Raw genomic sequence first — 20,585 nt, forward strand, 5'->3', positions numbered from 1 at the left:
ATTTTTAACATTTGAGAAAATTTTGATTTAATCGTATTAAACATAGGAACCAGTTATAATATCTATATTATTAATCTGAACTTAAGTTTATAAGCAGGGAGAAAATGGTTTGCCAATATAAGTCCAGCCCCATAGTTTATCACATTGCAAGCAGTACCTCAGCAAGTAATTTATTTTCTCGTAATAGTATATTAAATGAAAGGTAAGGCCCTGTTTAGGTTGATTTATTAAAACGACCCGATTAAGATTTTAGCTAAAATAATGTTATGAAAGCATAGACATATCTACCAGCCAGCGTCTACATGGCAGAAAATTTGATGGAGGCAACCCCCATCCCAAATCTACCCCTACCCCCCTAAAAAAATTTCGCGGCCTTCGGCCGCGATATTTGCCTTAATCAAGAAAATCTTATATTAAGTCACTATTTATACCCTTACAAACATTCAGACCTGCTTTGGAAAAAAAAATTTACAAACTGATAACTATTGTTACTATCCGTTTTCAATTAACTTATATTTAAGTAGGTAGTGCAATCTTTTCATAATTTGATTGATAATCAATTTATTTTCATAAAAATTAATATAATAGTATTAAATGAGATAACATATTTACATTACTATAAAAAAATATCAAAAATTTAGTAAAAAAATATAAGATGAGTAATTTTAAAGAGGTATAGCTTGATTCTATAATTACTAATACCTTTATATTAAGTAAAAAAAACAAAATGAGTAATTTTAAAGAGGTATAGCTTGATTCTATAAATACTAATGCCTTTATATTAATTAAAAACATTCATATAGATATAACTATTATATAAAAAAAATTTTTATGTAAATATAACTTTTATATAAAATATTAGAATAAAGAATATAGTATATTTTGCACAAGAATTATAAAAACATTTATGTAAATATAACTATTATATAAAATATAAAATGAATAGAGTATATTTTGCACTGGAAATATAAATTTTTTTATGTAAATATAACTTTTATATAAAATATGAGAAAAAAATGAATATAGTTGCACTGGAATTATAAAAACATCTATGTAAATATAAGTTTTATATAAAATATTAAAATAAAATGAATATAATATATTTTGCACTGGAATTATAAAAACATTTATGTAAATATAACTATTATAAAATATTTAAATAAAATGAATATAGTATTATATTATGCACCGGACTAGAATGATATAAAAAACTATTAAATTAAATTTACATTATTAAAAAGGCGTATATAATTAGCTGTGAAAAAGATATAACTTATTTTATTAATAATTTAGTTAATCTTTTAGACGTAGATGCAAATCGCGTTATAATGTCGTCTATTTTAAATCTTTCAAAAACATCAATTTCGCTGGATATTAGAAGTAAATTTTCTAAAAAGGGGTCAGAAATTTTATTCCGCATTCTAGTTTTATTTATTTTGACTTTGCTCATCACTCTTTCGGCTGAACAAGAAGTAGTTGGTAGAGTCAATAAATATTTATATAATAAATATAAATTAGAATAAGAATTTAATTTATTTAAAAGACGATATGGTAGTATAAATGAATATTTTATCCATTTTTTTGTATTAATTATGTTATCGTTATTGATATCTTCCTCGGTTTCATCGTTTACAATACCTTTAATTATATATAATTTTAAATAAAATATCAATAAATTACTTTCATCAATATATAACCCATCATTCTTTTTTATTTTCAAAAGATCCTTGCAATAAATGATTGCTTGTGAATCCAAATATAAAGATCGAAAATCATTATATTCACGAGCAATATCTTGAGCATTTAATTGGTAAGTATGACAAATTTGAGATATTTGCCACCCTTCTATTCTATCATTGGCTATAATTCCAGCTGGTGTAAAAAGAGATATTTGAGATAAAAAATTTAAACAATCATAATTAAATCTTTCATTTAAATCATTAATGATTGTATCAAGCACAGGGAAAAATATTTCCCTTTTATATCTATAATGCTAAATAATAATTTTAAATCTTTTTTTATTCAACTTGTTTTTTTTTTGTTTAACATAATTATTGAATGCTGTTTGATCAAATTTGAATATTGATTTTATATTATGCAATTCCGTTGTAACATTATTCTTTTTCAAATAACTGTTAGATAAGGAATGCAATTTTAAAAAAATATTATCCCCATTAGCTACATTTTAAAATTATTTATAGAAATCGTAACTAATTTTAACCTCTTAGTCTTTGTAATTTATTTTTTGTGTGTTGTATTAATTTAGTTACCATAGCCAAATCATTACCAACTGCCTGCATTTCAATACAAGCCTCATGTGTGCATTTCAATATTTCTTTCAAAATAAATAGACTTAATATGAAATCTTCATCCTTAATTCTTGTTAATAATCCATCGGCAATAGAAGAGGTGCTTGGGTCATTAGAATCTTTTAATTCATTTAATGATGCTATAATATGTTCATAAACATCTAAAAAAATTTCTACAGCTTTATAAGATGATGACCAATTTCTAAAAAAAGATAAGTTACATTAAAAATATTATATTTACCTTGTTGTATTTTTTATTCTTTTAAGAGATTTTTTAGACTTTGTCATTTGATATTTAACAAACACTCCTTGACGTCTTACCCCATTCATGAAATTATATAACTCATCCAATATTCCCATTACCTTTTTCATTTCTATTTTGCATCCACAAACATGAGCAACTACTAAATTGAGCCTATGTGCATGGCACCAAATATATATGGCTTTTGGAGCCTCTTTCAATATTAAAGCCTGCATTCCTTTGTATACTCCTCTCATATTCCCTGCACCATCCATACTTTGCCCAACCATATAATCAAGAGGAAGACCAAGATCTTTGAACTTAGAAAAAACATGTTTCTTTATATTTTCCCCGGTGGTTTCTGATGTTGTAAAAACATGGATGATCCTTTCTACAGGATGTGGATGCGGATCATCTTCTATATATCTTACAAGTAAAGCAATGCATTCTTTTTTAGACACATCATATGTTCCATCTAATATGATGCTATAGGCACAATTCTCTTTAATTTTTTGAATAATACATTTTATTATTTTTATCTTAATGACTTCAATAATTTTTTTCACATGGCCATATGACAATAAATTTATATAAGGTCTTGAAATTTTATCTGATTTTTTTCTCCTCAATTTTTCGTTGTTATCAATGTATGCCCGTAAAGTTGGAACCGTTTTTGCCATTAATTTTATGAGGCACATAAAATTACCTTCATTCGAATTAGTGCCCCAAAAGGCTATGTTACATTTTATAAGGTATATAATGGCATCAATAATATTATGAACTATATTACGATTTTCCATTATTATATCAAGCCTATTTGATAGAAAATGATCTTGAATACGCTTATTTGCAAGCCAAGTCATGTTGGTGTATTCACAATCCTTATGAATAGAAGATGACTCATGTCTCTCTAAGTCACGCTTAAAATTTTTCCAATTATTTACTCCAAGTTGAGTCCAAAAAGTATTGGATTTAGGGCCACCAAACATAAGACAATAAAGACAAAAGACTTTGTCTAAAGTGGTGCTATAGGATAACCAATTTCTTGGTTTGAGGGAACCATCAATATTAACCTTTTTATAATAGGATATATTCATGCTCCTATTTAAAAGTAGAAATAATGGATGCGTAAAAATTAATAAAAATTAAATTTTTTAAAAACCTTTTGTGAGTAACAGGATATTGAAATATATTTGAACATGGCTGACATGGGCCTATGGAAATTATGAAATTAATCAAGATATTTGTCATTCTAAAGAATATGAAATGAAAAGGGTCATTAGGCTCCTTTTTTTTATATAATTGAATAATATTTGGGCCTTTAATGTTTGAAATATTTTGGCTTGCATTGGGATTGATAATTGGATGAAAAAAAGATATAATTGGGGAATTTTCAATAACTTTGTGTGTTTGCTAATTATTATTAAAGAGTGTATAGTTTTATTTAAATTAAATACCTCATCATTCAAAATCAGCAGATCACTGGAACTGGGCATTGTATGAGAAGATAATATAATTTGGGAATCTTCAGTAAAAGATTTGTGCTAATTATTAAATAAAGAATAATTAAAATTTGTTTATTCATGAAAATATCTGAATATCCTCATTTATTCCCTTCAAAATTATAAAAGAAATCTTATTTAAATTAAGTACCTCATTATTCAAAATCAGCAGATCACTGGAACTGGGCATTGTATGAGAAGATAATATAATTTGGGAATCTTCAATAAAAGATTCATGCTAATTATTAAATAAAGAGTGGTTAAAATTTGTTTACTTATGAAAATCTTAATTTTAATAAAAATTTTATTCTTAATTAAGATATAGAAAAGTGGAAAATATTTCATAATTTATTCACTTCAGAATTATCAAACAAATCTTATTTAAATTAAGTACCTCATCATTCAAAATCACCAGATCACTGGAACTGGGCATTGTATGAGATAATATAATTTGGGAATCTTCAGTAAAAGATTTGAGCTAATTATTAAATAAAGATTAATTAAAATTTGTTCATGAAAATATCTGAATATCCTCATTTATTCCCTTCAAAATTATAAAACAAATCTTATTTAAATTAAGTACCTCATTATTCAAAATCAGCAGATCACTGGAACTGGGCATTGTATGAGATAATATAATTTGGGAATCTTCAATAAAAGATTTGTGCTAATTATTAAATAAAGAGTAGTTAAATCAATAATCAAATGAGAGGAATAGATTATCTGTTCATTCTCCCAAGATTTCTATAAATATTTAGAAAAAAGGCCAAATATATTATGGAAAATTTGATGTTATATAAAATTTATCTAATAATGAAATAAAAAATTTATCAATTCTTTTAACAAATTTTTTATCACACAATGGTTTTCACCTCTCACTTATAATTTTGTATATAATTTACACTTACCTCAAAGAATCATTTATCATAAATAGAAATCAATTATGGGTCCAACCTGATTGCCTCACAAAAATGTGGTAATATTTACCCCATTGAAAATGATTATTTAAAAAATTATTAGCAAAAATAATTGCCATGGTTCAAAACCCAGATAACTTATTAAGTATACATATTAAGATTAAATAAAAATAGCTTCATTCTTTATTATATTTATTTATCTATCATCAAATTAAGGAAAATGCAATTATATGCTTAAAAAATTACCTTTTTAAAATCCAAAAATGTTTCTTTATATTGTTAATTGAGTAGGATTATCTTATCATAAAAGGGATTCTTTATTCAAAAGGTCTTTATTATAAAAAAATATATATTGATAATTTAAAATTGATACTGTGAAAATCTAAATCCCATTATGTAAATGAATTTTCTAAAAATTTAAAAAAATAAATATAGTGTATAATATTTATAAATTGACAGATATCTTTTCTTTAATTGACATTTTTCAGAAAATCAACGATAATCATATCGATTATTGGATTTAAAAATATCATAATACAAGTCAAAAATTACCCTCCAAAAATCAATACCTACCCCCCAAAAACAAATGCCTACCCCCCAAAAATCAATATCTACCCCCCAAAATTAATACCTACCCCCCAAAATGCCAATATTTTTTGGAGGCATTTGTCTCCTACCCCCCCCCGGCCATGTAGACACTGACTCCGATTACTTTAGTACGCCAACAGTGTATATCGTTAAAAAATCTGGCCGTGCGGATATTTGGGGATTTTTATCTAACAATCAATAAATTTAAGCAAAATTTATGATTTATTTGGTTATTATTAATACTTAAGAACTCTGCTGTGTTGACTAGTGCACCTATAAAATTTCTATGCTTTATACAAAGCCTGTTAAAAGGAATTCTTTTAGTTAGTGTTTTTTTTAACGACGTAATTATTTTTCTAAAAAATAATTTGATCACTTAAATTATTTACGAGAAGTAATAAAACGATTGGTCTAGGTCTTTCAAGAAAAAATGGATTATTGAATAAAGCTGAAAATATATTATCAAAAGAAAATACAATAAATCCCTAGTCAGCCGATATTCCTGTCGTGATTTCTTGGCGATTAAAGATTACATTATTTTTTATTTGTCAGGAGAAACCAATTGCATAGGCGTTTATAAGTTTTTAGGTTATTAAAAAGAGTTTCGGCACTATTGAACGGGAATCGGCTAATCGAGATATTCCATCAATATATTTATGGAGGAACAAAATAATAATGAACCGTTTATAAGATGGGTGACTAAATTATTGAATTACGTCTAATAATTTATAGACCCGAATCAAAATAAATGAGCAGGTGTTCAATCCTGATTTGAGGTAAAGAGAGTAATAACAAATGAACTGAAATTTCGAATTTAAAATAAGAGAATCATAAATTAATCTAATAGAATTCCTATTGTGAGAGATGAGATTATATTAATTTAAAAGATGTTATTAAATTAATTTTAAAAAATTGTTATTTATATAAATAATTATTCGGAGATTATAAAATTATTTCTATTTAGGATAATATTGCATCCAAAAGAAGAAGTGTTATTAGAGGCCCTCATCCTTATATAGAATCATCATTATAACTTGCGTTTTGTAATTTGCTATATGATTAGCCTTGCTATATATCAGATGACATTTGTGTAATGGTTCATAAATTGGTTTTTATTTATTTGAATATAATTATTTACTAATGTAATTTACTATAATAACTATTGTTACTATTGATTTTGTTCAATTATAATAATTATTATTCAAACATGTGTTTTATAATATTAAGGCGGTGTAGAATTTTTCATTTTTTTACTTTCACATGTGTTTATATTTCCACAAAAGAATATATTTGAATAGTATCTTTAAATGAAATATTATCGTTTGAATATTTCAACCGAAGGTATTTATCCAACTGAGTTAAACACCCTTAAAACAAAATTATCTTTTAAAAGTAGTCAACAGGGGTTTTAAAATTACATAGTGAAATAATACATTGCAATTTTTTGAAAAATTAATAATCGTTTCCCCACATCTTTTAAGCTTATAAAAAATATTCTTATGTAGAAATATTCGATATCTTTAAAAAACTATCAGACTATTTAATAATGTAATCGATGTTTTCTAACTTACAAAATACTGACAGTTATTAATACTTATTAGATATACGGGAACAATATAAGCTAAGATAAGATTTTACTTATTTAGTATCAAAAATATATTTTATTTTAAAAATGAGTTCAAATTTATAAACATAAGTCGTTATTATTAACCTTAAATTTAAAAATTTTCTGGATTTTTTTTCAATGAAATCCTATCTATAATCAAACTTTGTCTAGATGTTTTTATTTCTTCGCTTTTCTTAACATATATATATGTTGAAGTAATCTATTTCGCAGAGGAATCGTTCTGATCTATGATAAGAATAAAATTTTGGATAGAATTCCAAACTTTTCAAAATATTTTAAATAGGTCGGATCAATTTTTTGAATTATTTTATGAGGACAGGAAGCGAAAAATTGATACATGTAAGGCTTTATTCAGAAAATATTTTGCTAATGGGTAGTTGTAATATCTGAATTAATATGATTAATTTTTTAAATATTCTGAAATTATATAAATAGCTCGAGAGATGAGGAATAGGGGTAAGCTTGTATTTTTAATCAAGTATTGTTTTATTAAATTTATATTTGTTGAATATTAAAAATTATTTATACAAATCGATTGCAAATATAATTTTATGTTCCTTTACATTTAAAAACATTCTTGTTTGGAGTTTGATTGTTTTTATATGTCATTAATAAAGAAATTTTATGGGTTTTTCCAATAAATTTAGATTTAAATCCTATTTTTATAATAACTATAATGTATTATAATATTTCTTACTTTTGGTAAACTTAGAGAAAGAGTACCAATATTAATAAAGCAATAACTGGAATTGAAATTTCACCTTTTCTTAATATGATTTATAATGTTCCTTAATCAATAGATATATTGGTAAATTTATATATATATATATACACACTTGTGGTTGGGAATCAAATTTTTTGGTCGGGCTACTTGACAACAATACAAAAGAAATTTACCCACCATATCCAAACAGTGGTTAACCTACAGGCTTCTAAAACCAAAAAGGGCATTTGGCAAAATGCATTTTTAAGTTTAGATATCTTTAAATATATGTGAATTATAAAGCATCATTAAATTTCTTAATATGGCTTAATGATAAGGCTTTAATGTATAATTCTAAATATTATTAAAACATTTTAAATATTAAACCAAAAAGAATATCAGAAATAGTAAACAAGAAATAGAAAATTAGAAACAAAACCAGAAATGATCATAAAATCAAATTGGCATTTTTTCCTCAAATTTTTTCTATATTTAGTTATTAAGTAAAATATAAGAGATATGATATTTACATTATTAGTCAATTCTAAAAATTCTAATAAATATATTGTCAAAGGTTTTATTGATTATTTTATGTATTTTAAGGGAAAAGTTAAAAGCAGGAACCCGGACCAACATCATTCTTTTGCTCCTGTTCTTTTCTAGTTCCGGATAAAAATTTAATCGGTTTCGGGTGTTGAAATACGTCCCTAGGAAAATAACTAACTTAATATATTTTTTAAATTAACAAATTTTATTCACTAATTTTCTATAACCATATCAATTATTACATAGAAGTAATAAGATAAATATAATTTATTTTCCAAATTTTTTTCTATATTTAAAAATTATTAACAATAATATAATCTTAAATCCAATAATTGACAAATGAATATAAATTTTTAAAAATTTGTTTAGAAATCTATGTATAATTGTATACTAATTTATCCATTTAATATTTACGATTTTAATAGATTTTTGGAAACGTCTGGTCTTTTCCAGGAAGGTTCTTGAATATACCATTTCCTTATCCTTCCTGAATATACTCAAATTTCCCTTGGAATTTTCTATTCCATGTATTTAGTTAAAAGATTTTTTTATCAATTTAAATAAATATATATGCCGTGATAGCCTAAGAAATATATTTTATTAGATTAACCGATTAAATCATCAACATTTAACAAAAATATAGAAGTATCTGCTTTAAAAAAACTTGTTTTAATTATGATCTCATTTCTTCAACATCCATGTTTCACGAGGAATAAAAATGTTGAGAGTTAGATATCAATTACAATATAGGATAGATGGTTTCAAAAATTTCTCGATAAATTTAATATTAAATGTATGTGAATTTATTAAACAATTTAAAAATATTAAGCACATTCTCGATATAAACATATTCAAATATTGACGGTTTTACAATATTCTTGGACCCTAAAAAATAAATTTTTCTACGACTGAATTTAGGGCATTGCTAGCAAAGAAATTAATTAAGAAAAAGGTAATCCAATTCAATTATTATAAAGCTGGGCTAAGTGTCAATTCAAGAAAAGGCTCATTTTATGCAATCTTTAGGAATTATATTTTAATTTTAAAGAAACTCGTAATGATACAGAAGCGAATTTTTAATAAATTTGCTATTTAGTACCGAGAAATTTATTTTTAGATGGAGGACCAGCAATCCATCCATGTGAATACACAGAATTCATTATATCTATGTAAATAAATGTAAGATTTTTTTTAATTAACTTCCTATGATATATTTTCCATTATAAATTATCAAGATTGTAGAATATATACAACCTTGAGAATTCCTTGTTATTTTTGAAAAATAGACAGTGTTAATTCCTAATTAAAACACAAAATTGAGAATAAATAACTCACTAACAATTTCATGCTGAGCTTATGCATTTTGAAACAGTCAACATCCGATTTTATAAATTTCTTTTTCAAAAAACAATGTCAATTCCATTACATTCTTCATTTCGCAAAAATCAACATTTTCAATTTATAAAATAAAGTTCAAATGTAATTTTGATTCGCGATTTTTATGAAAAATTATTCTCTCATAGGACCACGTTTAAGAGATACCACTGGAATAATAACCAAACTAATCTATCATGGTTGAGAATTTGCTATTTCCATTTTATTATTATTTTATGGTAGCTTTTATTTTCAATTTTGATTCCGATTTTTATTTCACCTTAAATTCACTTTTACAATTACTTTCTCGTTCGAATAATTTACATTAACTTTTTTTTGATTTAAATTACATACGTGTTTATATATATGATAATTATAATATAGAACAAATTTATAAAATAAATAGTTGGAGATAAAATTTGGCAATTACAAATTAACAAAGAAACAATAAATTTAGTTTTATAACTTATCAAAATGAATAGAATAAAGGAATTAATTTAATATTCTTAACTGAAATTCGATATCCAGCGACCTTCGATGGTCAAAATATATTCTTTAATCCTTATATTAATTTTATTAGTGGAATTACTAGAATAAATTAAAATATAAATATAAATGAGTTAATTAAAATCTAAATTATAAGGATTTTAATGACTATCAAACTCATACATACTTAAACAAAATGAAAACACGAAGCAATTGGCTTTTCCCAATTAAAGACATAACAAAATTTTTTTGTCACAGGAAGATTTTAAGGACAAAGCATCAAATATTAAGGTTGAGACTTAGAATTAAAATTGAAAGATAAACCCTTTATCATTAGTATAATATAAAATTTAAGTCAAGACACAAGACATAAACTCATACTGCCAAAAAGTGAATCCTACTCAAAAAGCAAGGAAAAGAAAAATGAAACGGTGTCATGTGCCAAATTTAATAAGCCTAATTTCCTCAATTATAATCAACAAAATGTAACTATAATTCCTTACAAAATATCTTAAATTAAAATTTCGAAATGTCCTTTACCTTTTATCACTAGAGAATAAATTATTTAAGTGGTATCTTATGCATTAATATATAAAACAACTTAGAGCGCTAATAGAGAAAACATCATTACAGAAAAAGACTAGAAATTTTCGTTCAATAATTATATTTACGCCATAAATTAAAATTTTTAAATATAATCATGGTTCCTATTTGGGAACTCAATTATAAAATTAATTTTACACATAATGGTTCCTTTTTGGGAACAATATTATAAAATTAATTTTAGTCATAATTATGTTTCCTTTTTGGAAACTCAATTAAAAAATTGTATTTTCAATTGTATAGTTTATTTTATAGGTTTTAATTTATAATAATAAATGTTTGAAATAAAATAATAAATACTAAATAATATTTATTTATAAATTATAAAAGAAATTTGGCATATCCTTAAACGATTTTACAATACTTTTGTTAGTTTTATTAATTTTTTTAACTTTGCATAAACTGATTGTTCTTGTCCTAGAATTTGGTAAAATTTAAAGTATTCAGGGCTTCATAATTAAAATGCCTTAACAGATCGAAGACGGCTAGACACCCATAATAAATCAAGTACCCCTTAATTATCAGTAACTGAATTCCCAATATGCTATTTAAACCAACGCCTTTTAATTTTTGTTAGACTGGCTATTTAAACTATATATTATGTCAATGTGACACTTTTATTATAGTAGACACCGCTTATTCTAATTGATTATTTAATGATTGCTAGTGTATAATCGTTAGATATAGTTAGCAGGAGCGTTGTAGCATTATATTTCTTGGTAGTCATGACACTGATGTCACTGCTAAAAAGAGAGAGTTAATTAATTTAGATTTTTAAGAGAACCCAGTGGATGTAAGAAGATCTAATAGGGTAATAATCTTCTCTGCATCTCTTGATTTCAGTTCAATCAGCATAAAATAGGTTATGGCGATCTTACATAAATAATCAAGACATTTATAATTGTTAAGGGACAGGAAAACTGTTAGATTCCCCCCCCCCTTAATTTTTTTTAAAGTCTTTAGTTCAACTTTTTGTAGGGCTTTGGCTATATTAAAATTTTATTAAAATACTTTTTTTATATAATAGCTTATTTCTAACTATTTTGTATCATTTTTAATATTAAAAGTTACTAACCTTTACAATTTTTTCTTTTCTTGTTTAAGTGATTATAGCATACATTTTTGGAAGAGAGTGGGGGGGGGGTATTAATTAGCTATCTAAGAGAGGAAAAATTTATCATTCCCCCCCCCCCCTTTGCTATGTCTATGGTTTAAAATATGCCCCATATTTAAACCATTGTTAACTTGTAAAAATCGATGATGATTAATAATCTATTAGGTGATTTGTTTTTACAAGTTAGTATGAATAAATATTACCTTGGTTTGTTTGCAAACTCTGGAAATATTTTTTTGTTTGGTTTCATAACCTTTTTCGGCAGCTCTGTGAGGATCTAACTGAATTGGTTTTCATTTATCTTAGGCAATCATCGTAGTTTATGTGTTCTGTCTTGTAAATGGCTGCAATTATTATGCAGCCCTAAGGAGTACGGAAGGTTTTAACGACTAGTCATAGGATTCAATGTTATTCCCTTATTTCTATTTCAAATTCTTTTTTAAGAATCAATTAAAATAGGGAGATGTTAGTTTTTGATTTAAAAATGTGCATTTACATTAATATACTATTATTTTGTTTATAAAATATTTTAATGCCATTACTAAAAATATTTCGTATTTTTTGAATTAACATCTTTGGTTGAAAAATTTTAATTTAAATATTTATTTTATATTTTTTTACAATTATTTTCAAACTATTTTGAAAATTCTTTTTATTTTTTTATTATGATTTATTTGAATAAATTTTAGTTTTCTTTATAATATAAAATTAAAAATTTACTCAAATTAAATGCACTTTATAAAAACTACGTCTCATTTACAATGTATTATTTTTTTTCCATTCAATTGTTTATATATATAAATAAATAAAACTAATTATTAAAAAAAGGAAAAGCATATAATTATTTTTTAAGAAAAATTAATAAAGGTAATAAATATTGGATTATAATTTAGCAGAGCAAAAGGATAAAGATAAGATAAAAATATAAGATTATAATTTTGGAGAGCAAAAGGATAAAGATAAAAAAATGATGTCTTAAAAAATAGTAGAGAGAAAATAGGAAGAAAAAGTAAAAAGAGTATATACATGGAAGATTATTCAATGAAAGAAATAAAACCTAGATATAAAATTAAGGGGTTTTAATTTGTAATAGTTCCCTTTAGATTTAAACTGCTAAATATTTAATAAAAAAACCTCTAGACCAAAGTGAATTTTTTTGGCTATAGCCACATTTTAGCTGGCTAAGAATTAGCTTAAACGGCTAAAAATATAATAATTATCCACTATAGTCTTTTCGCAAAACCATCCCCTCAATTCTTTAAAAGCATTGAGCTTTGCTGCCGAACGTAGTGGAGCATGCGATGGATATATAAATGAGTATAAAGGAAATGGAGAAGTTATTATCCAAGATTTTACTCTTTTCCAATAAATTTCTTTCTTTTTTCTTTTTTTTACTTAAAGCTTATTTTTTTTCCTTATATTTTATTAATAGATAAAATGATTGATGCTGCTTGTAATTATATTTTTCATTTAATATTCATAAATTAAATTAAAAAAAGATTTAAACATTAGAAAATATATTTATCTTTATTTTCTAATAAATAAATAGTTAAACAGACGTGTAAGCTTATATTAATACATATTCATTATTTTTACAAGAATTTTTACTTTTATTAATTTAAATTAAAATTATTTTGTATGAAATTTTTAAAATTAGAATATAAGCCATTAATTAATTTTTCTAGAATATAAGCTATTAATTAATTTTTCTCCTCTGATAAATTTATAAAATAAAAGCATAATTATAGCTCCCTAAACTAACTCGGAAGGGAAAAATAAACTTCAGGCAAATATATAATAAATATTAAAACAACTAATTTAGAGAATTTATAACCCAGGTTCAAAATTGGTGTTTAGGGCATCTTAATTAAAATTATATATTCAGATATTTGGAAATATAAATAAGATTGTAGGATTTATAATTAAAATATTGCTTATACATAAGAATATCAAAGAAAAATCGAATAATATCGATTAATCGAATAGTTCGAATACGAATAATAGATTATTAGTATTGTTTAAATACGATATTTCGATTCAAATAAAATAGAGGATTCTATGCTTTATTCAATTTTAAAGTAATTGAGTTTTATTAATTTGTATTTATTGAAAATTATTATTGATTGCTTGGTTTACATATTAAAAATATATTAGTAAGGTATGCGTATGCCGATATTTGGAGATATGATAATTAGACATTTGTTATAATGAAAGAGTACATATAAAAGCCTGAAACCCTTAAATTACTTAATAAGGCAAAGTGATCTAAATTATAAAATCCTTATTTAAGATTTTGATATCTTCCTAGTCCCCAAAATTTTTGCCACGTAACCAAAATTTTTAAATCAAAAAAATATATCAGGCAAATATATAAAGAACAGCTTAGTAAACCATGATCAAAATCAGATGTAAAAGCAGTAAATTAGAGAGATAAAATGTTTGAGAGCACCAAACTACAAAGATTGAATAACATATCAATAGATTAAATAACCATTATAACATTGATTACAAAAATTGGCAAACATGAGTATTCTTACAGATAAAAAACATTTTTTAATTTTTCATAATGATCATTCAGATGAGATTTATAATAGAATATATAAAAGACCATATTATCTATTCATTAATTGACTGATTTATCGACCATCACAAACCGAGTTTGATTTCTAGAATCTCAAGAAAAGCTTGAAGTAACTTGGCGTTTATATCAATTATGCTGAATTCATTGCTAGATTTTTTTTAAAAAAACTTTTTTCATAATGGTCCAATTTTCTTTTATTTGGTCGTTAATATTTTAAATTCTATCTACTAATGGGAATTTTTTTCACTAAAATAACAGGCTATATAAATCATAAATTATAAACTGCATGATTAATATCTCATACATGTAAAAAAGCAATATAATATATCAATCTAATAGAAAATAAAATAAACAACTGAGATATAAATGGTGTGATCTAAAAGACTTCCCCTCGACACAATCTTAAAAGTAGATGCAATGTCTTAAAGCATCTAGGCATCCCTAAACATATAATGGTAAAAGAATCAAGAAAATCAAATCAATTTTAATTCAGGAGGAAGTGTTTAAATAGATTAGATCTTATCAGAAAAATGCTACGTTTAGTAGAATCAAAACTTTCTTTCATCACCAATCCTGACCAAACAAACTTTTTTTTTGAATAAGATAAATTTACGTGATAAGATTTTAACCAGGGACACCACGTATGTTTCCACTTTTTTGGAGTCATTGCGGTAGGCACTGATTATAGGAAATTGTAATCTAAGCACATGCCAAAAACTATCGCACTCAAATACTCAGTTCATATTATCTGGTTATAAATTACAAATACAAATATAAAAAATTTGGTTAAAATTTTTATCGATTATGCACATAAATTAAATGTCTTCATTAACATATTTTATAAAAATAATGGAAAATAAACTTAATTTATAAAAATCTATTTATAATATAAAACTTTTGTCATAATTTATTCTAAGGAAGTATTTCTTCCAAAAGGAATATTAAAATTATTAATATAACTATAATATTTGTAAACTATTTGATTAAATCTATTTACATAAACATCTGAAAAAAATATCTATATTATTTTTATTGATAGTTTACACAATTTGATTTCACTTATTTTAAACACTCTTCTATATTTAGGATCACTTTATTCGGAGAACTGCAGGTCCTGCCTTATCGGCCCGGCTGATTTTAAAACCAATTGAAATCGCCATTTTAGCTAAAATCAAAAATAAATAAAATACATTTTAAAAAAATATGGGCCGGGCTTTAATTTGTTTTCAAAAAAAAACTCTTGCCCAGGCCGAGTGGAAAAAAATTTTGAAAAAAAAAATCCGGGCTGGGCCATACAAATGATACCTCTGCAGACCTCTGCTTAATTTATAGTTAAAATATTTAAATTGATTGTTAAGCTTTAGTACAGTATGATTTAAATTGTTTGACTTGTAATAATTATTGTAATACTAACATAGTTGTTACAAATATATGGAAATGTTTTACAAATTTATTGATACTGTATATATTTCCAATAATGCCTTTCATACTCTTATTTTAAACATTTTAATATAAATAGTTATAGTAGTTTGTGATGGAATAGGTAAATTGAAGTTTTCTTATTCAAAAATCAAACATAATATTTACAAAATTTCATTTTTTACGATTAATACTCTACCAAAGAGATAGATATTTGATTTGATACATATGTGAAACCGTGAAATAAGCAATTTTAATCAGATTGTATTAAAGATCATTAATCCTTTCAAGAATGGATTTAGATAGAAAATCGTATTGGCTCAAACCGTTGATAAAGAAAGGATTTTTAATATTTCAAGAATTTTCCCCATCCACCCGATATTTTAAATAAATCATTTAAAAATTTAGCAGCACCACTTTCCTTCTTTATATTAATTTTACATATAATATTTATAGGCCGTTTAAATTGCTTAATTTTGAGGCAGAGTTGATCGCAAATAACACATTACAAAATATATTGCCAAAATTTTTATTGTGGCTTTGAATAATATCTTTGCCATACATATATGACTAAATTTCAATATCACAATCAAACAAGACTGCTTTTTTATTTGACATGAACCTTCCAGAGTAATTAGCCATAGTAGATACCCGTTCGACTACTCCCAAATATATAATCTATATTTGTTTCAACTTATGAGAGAAAATAACTGGTAGGCCTGATTCGCATGTAGAAATTCGCTATAGAGAGGAGGATTTTTTCTAGGCATTATTATAAGTTAGATAATAAGAATAGATGGTATTGACAATTTCTAATAAATTAAAATAATGATTTAATGATAAAAATTAATTGTATATAATTTCTAATAAAATGAAAATTTTTTAAGAGTTAAAAATTGATATATAAATTTTAATTATATTTTTAAAAAGGATTAATGCAAAAAAATAATCTTGAGAATTATTGCAATAACTTACAAAGTAATCGTGAAAAAAATATACGGTGTATTAATAAATAGGGAAAAATCTAATTAAGAGGCATATTATAAATTTATAATGTACAAATCAATTTTCTTTGGGATTGAGCTAATTATCGTATATTCACCCATTCAACCTATTTTCAGAAGTAGTATTTTTCAGTAATATTCTTATTCGATCTGAGCCGAATTTTAAAGCTAACTTATTTTATTTGGAAAAATATTATGTATATCTAAAAAATTTTAGTGTAAACATCTATTCGAAACTTTGAAGCATATGTAATATTTTTCTGACTAAAATAATTAGTTAGCCATATTTAAAAATCGACTCCAATTGAGCATTTAGTAACAACCTCTCATGTAGATTTTTAATCTTGCTAAAGAAATTGTTCTTTCATTGTTAGAAGTATAAATGGGTGAGGTTTCCAAAATATATAATAATTTTATTATATTAGAAAAGTAGTCTAATATGTGTTTAATGTAAAGCATCTATAGAACAACCATAATAAATCTTTTATAACATAGTTTGAATTCAGCTAATAATGCATGCTTTAACATCCTTATTTCACAGAGAAAGTGCCAATTTAAATTCTCAAATTGATTCGGAAGATCTGGAGGGAGGGAGATCAGGGGAAAAGGCCCCTCCAAATATTTGTTCTTGTAAATATCATCCAATCAAATTTTTTCCACTATACTCTTCCTTCCTCATCCCCAAATATAAACAATATATTACCATAAGGATAAAATTTTAAAAAATTATATAGGTTAATAACTTTTTCAAATAACGAACATAATTTTTTAAAACTGCTCCTAAATCAATTCTTTTAGGGCTTGTTAATTTCTAAAGAAAACAGACAGTCAAATTCAACCATATTGTTGTTGGATTCATATTTCGTCGTATAATATACCTAAAATTAAAGTCAGACATTTAAAATAAGAAATGTAATACTCTTTCCGATCAAATGGGGTTTGGTATGAAATAAAAAAATATTCATTTTTTTCTGGAAAATATTTTTGGTATGAGTGAACCATACCCAGGGACTAGTGATCTTCCTTTGAACTTTTTTTTATCGGCTTTTTTTATTATTAGAATCTGTATATTCTTTTAAAACATATAAGGAACATTATTTAATCTTACAAATAGTGGAAAATTTCTTATGACGAATAATTTCACTTGCAACAATTGAAATTAATCTTGATTATATCATTTTCTTGGTTAACTAGACAATTGTCTATCTTTGTATCATCAATAGAGTTTTTGAATTATTTTACCTCTCGTTATGACTATTTTTCAGATGGTTAAGTGAAAATGGCAGAATATTTGTTTATTTTTGCTTCAAGATTTCCTATAAAATGCCTGGGAATGGAAGAATTGATTCTGGGAGGAAACATTTAGTTTGTTTATATCATTTTTATTTAATAGAACTTCAATTCAACTTGTCTAATTCTCAATAGTTACCTATCATTATTAATTTAAAATAAGGAGGGAATCAGTCATGAGTGTAACATCTTACCATTAAATATTATAGAAATGGATAAATTAATTCCACTGATTTAAAAACATTTTGAATTTTAGCTGAAGCACATGCTTAAGATAAAATATATTTGACTATACTTGGTATGTCATAGATTATAAAATTTTTCCATTTTCTCATTTAAGAGTCGACTAAAGAGTTATAATATAGTTTTAATGGTTCAAACACTATTTTATTTATTGGTTGTAATTTATGAGTGTAATTTGTTGGAATAGTTAATAATCTTCTAAGTAAATGTCAAATTCATGGATTGGTGAGAAATGTGATTATCTAATATAATGAACATTTCTTTCGTTAGTTGGTTTAACCTATTAGATAAAATAATATAAGAAAATCAAAAAATTATAACATCCATCCTAAACTATCTAAAATAACAATTGCACAATGTCTCCTCTTAAAAAAAGATCATACAGACATTTGTGAATTAAGTTTTTCCAATGCATTGATCCCAAATTCTAAAGTCATAACTGTTCCCCTGTTAGTAGAAATAGTCCCCAGCTAACAGCCCGCTGTTGAACAGTTGTATAGCCTACAAATAATAATTCAAATAATATTAGTATAGTCTTGGCATATATATTTATTTTATGCACTTATCTGTCATAATATTTCAATTGCATCTTCTATAATATCTTATATTATCATATACTGATTAGACATTCCACAAATGGCACTCCACCACCCTACAGAGAATGTCGAGTGCAAGTTTGTATTCACTGTTTGGTAGTAATTTACCTTACTGCCAGGGTCCGTTAAATTAAAGAGGGATTAAGGTACCTCTTTAAAGATAGGGCATAGATTATTGGCAAGAATAGAGAAATTAAAATTATGATCAATAAAATGTGTGGTTATTTTTAAATTTTATTTCAACAGATTAGTTTTCTTTTATAAATTTGTGGTTAATTTGTGATAAATATAAATTTAAAAATCAAAAAAAAATTAAAGAAATTAAAAGGCAACCTGTTGATGATGGTTGTTAATTTTTTAATTGTATGGCATCCTGCCTTATGAACATTAGATAATTATTATAAATTTAATTAATTATATTCATTCTAGAAAATTTTAAATTTTTTTAATAATTAATCCTTTTTTTATTTGAAACCTCTCATATTGAGCATCTTTCTCGCTCGTTGCTCGATTTTTCTGACATACATATTCATCATTCCTTCGCTATTTTTGCACATCAATCAACAGACCTCTCACAGGCGCTTTTGCTTTATTATTGGCAGCATTTTTTTTATTTTTTATACCTATGGCCATTCCCCATGAACGCAGAATCTGCCCATCCTGCATGAAACCAATACATTTAACAAATGATGGAGAATTTTTTGTTCATGGACCAATCTCTAACAGGTGTCCGCATTCAAAACACACGCCTCTTTCTCAGATCACTTATTCGCTTCCCCTCCCTCTCATAGATTCTCCCTTAAACCAAGTAATTGGTGCCTCATTCTCCGATATTTTTCTTAACTCCACAAAACCAAGTATCATAACGAGAATACCCAAAGGAGCAAGAATACAAGTAGCTAAATCTCTCAGCAACTGCATATCTTCTCTTTTGCAAAATTTTAACAAAGAAGAAGAAAGGTTAAAATTTTTAAACTTTGCGTACAATACTTTCAAAATACCTGACATATCACTCCAAAAATCATTAACTCAACAAATAAAAGATGCCTGTTTAAACTTCAACACTCATCTTCATGAGTCCCAAATCTTCAGACATCCCATAAACAAAAAAAAATAACCCCACTTCAACAAAAAGCCTCATAGATTTCGAAGAAAATTGACAGTCTTAATATCAATGGGGCCCTCAAACTCATTTCAACCAATGACATTCTGGCGAAATCCAATTTAGAAACCTTAATTAAGCTTCGATCAAAACATCCCACAACAACTTTTATGCCAATATTGCCCCAACCCTTCTCCCATTGTGCAGCAGATTTCACACAGGAAGAAGTAAGGAAAGCAATCCTATCTTTTCATCGGGATTCGGCTCATGGTCTAGATGGGATTAGACCAATTTTTTTACAGGACATAACCTCTCCTGTGATCTGTACACAGGTTTCAAT

At 25.2% G+C, this 20,585-nt stretch overlaps 1 protein-coding gene across 1 annotated transcript; it reads right to left on the bottom strand.

The window, feature by feature from the left end:
* Nucleotides 1–608: 608 nt before the first annotated feature.
* Nucleotides 609–4,713, bottom strand: LOC135929671 (zinc finger MYM-type protein 1-like). The gene is made up of 10 exons (XM_065466356.1): nucleotides 4,636–4,713; nucleotides 4,447–4,530; nucleotides 4,204–4,290; nucleotides 4,008–4,094; nucleotides 3,713–3,963; nucleotides 2,551–3,651; nucleotides 2,222–2,511; nucleotides 2,028–2,178; nucleotides 1,681–1,985; nucleotides 609–1,638 (listed from the first exon to the last, which is right to left on the bottom strand). The coding sequence occupies exons 1-10, from the start codon at nucleotides 4,672–4,674 to the stop codon at nucleotides 1,274–1,276; spliced, it is 2,760 nt and encodes a 919-aa protein (XP_065322428.1). The 5' UTR covers nucleotides 4,675–4,713; the 3' UTR covers nucleotides 609–1,273.
* Between the last annotated feature and the right edge of the window lie 15,872 nt (nucleotides 4,714–20,585).

The sequence above is a fragment of the Gordionus sp. m RMFG-2023 genome, chromosome 5 (assembly GCF_954871325.1).
Source record: "Gordionus sp. m RMFG-2023 chromosome 5, tfGorSpeb1-WG-v2, whole genome shotgun sequence".
Taxonomy (NCBI): domain Eukaryota; kingdom Metazoa; phylum Nematomorpha; class Gordioida; order Chordodea; family Parachordodidae; genus Gordionus; species Gordionus sp. m RMFG-2023.